This window comes from Chenopodium album, chromosome 8 (genome assembly GCF_948465745.1).
Source record: "Chenopodium album chromosome 8, dcCheAlbu1.1, whole genome shotgun sequence".
Taxonomy (NCBI): Eukaryota; Viridiplantae; Streptophyta; class Magnoliopsida; order Caryophyllales; family Amaranthaceae; genus Chenopodium; species Chenopodium album.
The window spans coordinates 67,040,458-67,047,514 of NC_137841.1; the positions used below are offsets into that span (position 1 = coordinate 67,040,458).

The following is a 7,057-nucleotide window of genomic DNA, read 5'->3' on the forward strand; positions in this document are numbered from 1 at the left end:
GAGGTTACCATACATATAATTAAAGATTACCCCTATAAACTAATATGGTCACATTGTGTGGTCAGCCACATTCAATACTCACCCATTTTTTTTAGAGGATAATCCTATACTTAGGGTAAGTTTATAGCAAGTTTTGAGAAAAGTCTCAACATGAGTGTTACTCAAGATTCTTGCAATAAACTCATCTAAGATTCATGTGAGTCTTACATGGAGTTTGAAAAATCCAAACCCATGTCAAGACTTTGCAAGGCCAATGAAAATTAGCCACCTAACCAACCAAAAGTTTACAATAATTTTAATATAAATAATAAAAGATATTTTACAATATATATATATATATATATATATATATATATATATATATATATATATATATATATATATTGAAGAGGATTAAGTGAGTTTGCAGTGAGTCTTGGGATAATGACATAATGCATAAATTTGGAGAAAGTCTTGTATGAATCTGAATAATATAAAAGTATTTTAAAGTTAGTGGAAAGCTGATGTGATAGAGTCTGAAGTCTGGGTATGAAATATATAGCATTACCCTTTTTTTATGGAAAATGCTATACATAGCCCTTAGGGATATATATAAGCATTAAATTTACACTAGAAAATCGTAAAAAGTTAGGAAATCATGAAAATATAAACACTAATTACACTGATTTGCGCATGTTTTTGTAATGAATTCCTAATTTTATACAATTTTCAAGAGTGTATTTAATGCTTATATATAGCCCTTAGGGCTATGTATAGCATTATCCTTTTTTTTTTTTTTTTTTTAAAAGGAAGCCCCAAAGAGGCAACTAATTATCATTACTCGGGAGGTCAAAATTTAGCAAATAAGCAATACAATCGGGAAAGTTCGAAAACCAAACCCGTTCACTTATAGCCCAAGGCATACAATGAGCAAGCTAATGGTCTACCTTATTACCCTCCCTCCTCACAAAACTCCAACTAATAGAAGCAACAAAACTACTAACATGATAGATATCATCTCAAACAAGGTGAAAAGAACTACTCCCTCTCTCTCGTAACTTAATTGCATTAATCAATCCAAGGCAATCACTCTCCATGACCACATCATTATACCCCAGCTACATCGCAAACTTCAACCCAAAGATCATAGCTTTGGCCTCCGCAACATCAGGCGCCCATCGGTCCTCCACCATACCTATTATAGCAGTATAAGCCGTACCATCAGCACGTTGAACAACATCACCCATACTCGATCCCAAGCCCTCCCAAGTGCCAGCATCAACATTAACTTTAAGCGTCTTACCCACGGGTGCCTGCCACTTTTTTCGACCAGCAGACCTCCCACTAGACGCCCCATCTTCCTCTTTTTGCAATTCAGCCATAAGCTTTCGCACATAGCTCATAGAGCCACAAGGATCGCAAGCTTCTCCCTCGAAAAGCCACTTATTACGTGCTGTCCAAATAGCCCAACAAGTAGTCATGAAAAGGCCATGCTACTTACTTGGTAGGCAGTCCGGCTTAGTCAATGCCATCCCCAAAGTTCGTGAACACACCATCCAAGATATCTATCACACAATCTCGAAGACAATGAAGCTCTGTTTCATCTACCACACCACATATACTACACACGGGATTCATGCTCTCCACCCTCCTCTTTAACCCTACCATAGTAGGAAGAGCTCCATAACAAGCACGCCAAAAGAAAATCTTAACTTTTGGTAGAGTATTAGCATGCTAGAGCTTGCCCCAAACATTCATACCACTAGAGGCCGACGCAATTTCACCTGCATCAACATCACCAAAAATCGCACGGTATGTAGACCGTACCAAATAATCCCCATGCTTCTCAAGTTCCCAACAGATCGTATCGTCCGGAAAACGGCATCTTAATGGAATGCTCAAAATTCGGTCCCTCTTGAACGGAAGGAACAAAGCATTTAACATATCGACATTCCACGAAGCGGTGGTTAGATGAATCAAATCACATGCCTTCATATCTTCGGCCACACTCCCTCTAGGCGAGATAACCATTCTCGATTGTGTTCTAGGTATCCACGGCTTGTTCTATATCAGGATAGATAAAACATCCCCCACTCTCCAAAGAATGCCCCTATTTATCACCCACTTTACCCCCAAATGCCTCGCCATGTGTAGCTTGGATTCGTCCCAATGTCCGAATCTAAATAAGAGCCATTCGGGAAGTATCTTGCCTTGAGAATTTTTGCAACCAAACTCTCCGGATGTTGAATGAGGCGCCATGCCTGTTTACCCAACAATGCAACATTAAACAACTTCAAATCACGAAACCCAAGGCCACCACAAGCTTTAGGAGCACACATCTTCTTCCACGCCACCCAATGAATTTTTCTCTCACCATTCTTATGCCCCCACCAAAAATTTGCCACCAAATATCGCAATTCGTCACAAAAAGAAGACGGGAATTTAAACACACTCATCGCATAGGTTGGGATAGATTGGGCCACTGCCTTAATCAACACCTTCCGACCCGCTTTAGAAAGAAATCCCCCCTTCCACCCTTGTAGTCTTTTCCAAATCTTTTCTCGAATACCCTTCGTCAACACCTTCTTTGACCTACCAATAACCGTAGGGAGCCCCAAATATTTATTATGAATATCTACCACATTCACCCCCAACACTCCCCTTCTAGTAACATCAACCCCCTTACTAAAAGAGACCGTCGTTTTCCCTAAGTTAACCATTTGGCCCGAAGCTTCCTCATAAACCCGAAGGACCTCACCTATAGTATCAACCTCTTCCTCCTTTGCCTTCGAAAAAATAATGCTATCATCTGCAAAAAGTAAATGAGAGATCGAAGGCGCCCCTTGAGCCACTCTAACACCTGTCAGTCTCCCTCCCTCCACTTCTCTATTTAGCAAACCCGACAAAGCCTCAGCACATAAGATAAACAGATACGGGGATAATGGATCACCTTGCCGAATACCCTTAGTAGGAATAAACTCCCCTGAAGGTGCTCCATTTATCAAGATAGAAAAAGAGACCGTCGAAACACAATGCATAACACGATCAACCCAACAATCTGCTAGTCCCAATTTTGTCATAACCGCTCTCAGAAAATCCCACTCTATTCTGTCATAAGCTTTAGCCATATCAAGTTTTAGAGCCATAAAACCCTCCAAACTACTAGAATTTTTCATATGATGGAAAACTTCAAAAGCCACCAAAATATTATCAGTAATGAGCCTTCCCGGGGTAAAAGCACTCTGATTAATCGAGGTAATCTCCGACAAAAAAACTTTCAGACGATTAGCAAGAATTTTGGTAATCAGTTTGTACACCACATTACACAAACTAATTGGTCTAAAATCAACCATTTTGTCCGGAGCTTGTTTCTTCGGAATCAGAACAATAAAGGATTTATTTATAGACTCCGGAATATGATCACCATTTAAAATACCAAGAACCAGATTAGACACAGCAGGGCCCACAATATGCCAATAAGTCTGAAAATAAGGGACACATACCATCTGGCCCCGGAGCCTTCAGCGGATGCATTTTCTTAAGAGCGCCAAGCACTTCATCAACTGTATAATTTGCACTCAAAATATTGTTCATCTCATCCGTGACCCTCCTCTCGATCCCTGCCAAAGCAGCTTCAAAATTTTCCGGATATGAAGAATTGAACAAATTTCGAAAATAACTCACAGCCACTCTCTCAATGTCCTCTTCCTCCTTATGAACCACGCCATCATCAGCTATCAAACATGATATTTTATTTTTTTGCTTTCGGTGGGACGTTTTCCGGTGGAAATAATTCGAATTTCAGTCCCTTGATTCTAGCCACAAAGCTCTAGATCTCTGCTTCCAATATAACTCCTCATGGTGAAGCAAATTAGTAATCTCCTTCACCACCTTCCTTCTCTCCTTCACACGGCTCTCTGACCTTCCTCCTTTATTCAAAACACCAAGTCTTTTTCTCCTCTTTCTTATCTCTTTAAAAATGTGGCCAAACTCCTTGTCACTCCAAGCTGCTAATTCCATAGCACAAGAAGCCAATTTACTCTCCATCAAGCCTCCAACAGCCCAAGCATGATCAACCATGCCCTCACACCCCGCATTCTCCGTCCACCCCTGTTCGAACCGAAACAACCTGCTCTTCCTACGCACCTCACTGCCATCAAGACCAAGAACTAATTTCAATGGAGCATGATCACTCCACTCACGCTCAAGATGAATGAGCATCGCACTCGGGAACAAATCCCTCCAACTTTGCAAAACAAGGGCTCGATCAAGATGACATTGAATGTTGTCCTCCCCCCATTGGCCATTATCATAAGTAAACTCGTATCCCGAGAAAGGCAAATCAAAAAGATTACTCCTATCAACCGCATCTCGAAAATTTTCCATTTGCCAAAGTGCACGATCACGACTACCCTTCTTCTCCGATTCATGCGAAATTTCATTAAAATCTCCCATACACATCCAAGCCATACTACACTCCATAGCAAGACTCGTCAACAAATCCCAAGACAAATGTCTGTTATGCACCTCGGGCCACCCATAAAAGCCAGTGAAATGCCAAGGGGCATTCCCCAACCATTTCTTCACAAACACATCAATATGGTGAATAGACATCGAACGAAGCTCAATCTCAATATCCTTCGCCCACAACAAGCCAACACCACCCGAACTTCCACAACTATCAACTGCTAAACCATCATAACCCGCAAATTTGGCACGAATTTTAGTCATTTCTCCACTACTCAGTTTCGTCTCCATTAAGAAAACTAGAGACGGGGCCTCACTCCGTACTAAGTTCCGGAGATTATTAACTGCAGGGGTATTGCCCAACCCCCTACAGTTAATACTTAAAATACTCATTGAGCTTGGCGGGACTGTTCATCGACAGTCTCCGCCTCCCGCAATCCAGAAAAATTAGTAACATCAACCATCATCTTCTTCGAACACACACTCTCCAAATTTATTTCCTCCTCTTTTCTGTCCCTTTTCCCCAACACTCTATGCTCCTCAACATCCATCGGTACCTCACCCGACCCTTTTTTCCTCACAAATTTTCTTATCCTCCTTATGTCACCCCCTCATAGCTCAGTTTCCCCTCCTTCTCTCCCACTAGGACGCACCACCCCACTCCCTACCTTACCCGAATCAGCACTGACCAGAACAGAAGAAAGGCTTCCCTTCCCCCCACTCTCACTCTGCCATAACAGAGTATCCCCCTCCACTTCACCACCAGTCCCACTCAAAAGCTGCTGCTCTCCATCAGCTATTGACCACTCCTTCACTACCACCCCACCCTTCTTCCCAGTCGCACTATGATCACCAACACATTCAGTATCCCCCTCCTCATTCGTATCTTTACCATGGTTATTATGAAGAATAATAGCCTCTTCTTCCTCCTCCTTCTCAATCAGAGGAGTCTCCACCTCCTTAGTTACAAAAAGTTGCTTGTGAGAAGATAATACAGCATCAATCTCTTCTTGTCTCGAGCCCTTCCCTTCCTAGGAGAAGCTTTCAACCAACTCCCCCACCCCAATTTTGATTTCTTGCTTTCCTCCGACACCATACAACAATCTCGCCCTAAGTGACCAATCACTCCGCACGCAAAGCAGAAAAACGGAAGTCTTTCATAAGCAAATTCCACAAAAACTTCCTTTCCACTCTTATCTCTAATTTTCTGAAACCTTCAAAGAGGCTTCGTCACATTAATCATAACCCTAACACGGCGGAAACGATCCAACCCAAGGACATCCTCTTCTATCTCCATTACATCTCCCCAATTCATCACTAATTCGGTTACATCCTCATTCGAACGACAATTGAAAGGCAAGTGCTTTATACGAACCTAAAAGAGAGAATGCAGCAAAGAAAATTGTTCAGGTTGTTCGTCTCCTTCCACTTCCTTAAGAACAATAAGCATAATATCAAAACACCATGGGCTCCCCTTCAACACCTTCTCCTTATTCCTCCAATGGAAGAATTGAAAGGCATAAAGATTCGGTCCATGCACCCTAATAATCAATTTTTCCTAATAACGCCCAAACTTTCGTCATAGTGTTTTTGAAGGCTTCGACATTATACGGTCTTTCAGTCACCAATCTTCCAATCAGCATAAGGTGAAATTTATCGGTGAAGGGTTGAGAATTCACAGCACCAAGGTCTACTACTCCCCCACCCTCTTCTTCAAGATTAAGATTCGCATATCGAGCAATAATATCATCAGCCATGATCGGAAAACGCCCAAAAAAGCCACAGAAACAACCCCCAGTCGCCCCCCAAACCCTACCTAGTAGAGAGAAAAACCCCTTTCTTTCAAGGGAGCATTTTTCTTTCACCTTATTATGATAATCTATAGCATTACCCTTTTTTATTTACTTATAAGATTTTTTTTTTTTTAAAAAAAAAAAAAAAGCTATTAAATTTTCTCTTTCCTCCTCTATCAAATTCTCCAAAACTCTCATTTTGTTTGTGAATCACCGCCAACCCCACGCTGACGCGCACCCACACCGCCACACGAGTGTCCAGAGTGTCACCGTTTCAGGTAACATATAGATTGTTCGTTGGATTATTGAATTTTATTTTTTAGACAATGTTGGATTATTGATTTGTTGTTCAACTTTAGGGTTATTTTAATATCAACTACGGAGAACAATTATTCAAATATTAGAAATTGATATCCTAAATTGGATATTCGAATCCTCATATATCAGCAAGGCTTCAAGTTTTTTAATTTTTGATTCATAATTTCATTGAATTAAATATTTTGGTTTTGTATTTTCGTGTTTCCTTGATTAATTATTTTGTGGGTGTTTAATTAATTAATTGTTTGTTGAACTCTTACAATTAGGATGATGAATTTGGTAAAATTACTCGAAAGAAACAAAGGCGAAGAAGATTATTCAGCATTTGGTTGGCCATCGATGAGATGGTTTTGGGGCATTTGTGACCATTGCAGAAACAACAAATGTGGATGGTTTAGTGTGTTTGTATACATAATTATTGTGGCGGGTGCAGTGGCGTTCATTATTGTCTCCGACTCACCTCTCCCCGTTCTAAAGTTTGAGGTGGATTCTCTAGACAT

General features: G+C 40.9%; 1 protein-coding gene across 1 annotated transcript; it reads right to left on the reverse strand.

Moving 5' to 3' along the window:
- Nucleotides 1–3,780: 3,780 nt before the first annotated feature.
- Nucleotides 3,781–4,737, reverse strand: LOC145555378 (uncharacterized). Its single transcript, XM_081617123.1, has one exon. It carries the CDS (start codon nt 4,735–4,737, stop codon nt 3,781–3,783), a length of 957 nt encoding a protein of 318 aa, XP_081473249.1.
- Between the last annotated feature and the right edge of the window lie 2,320 nt (nt 4,738–7,057).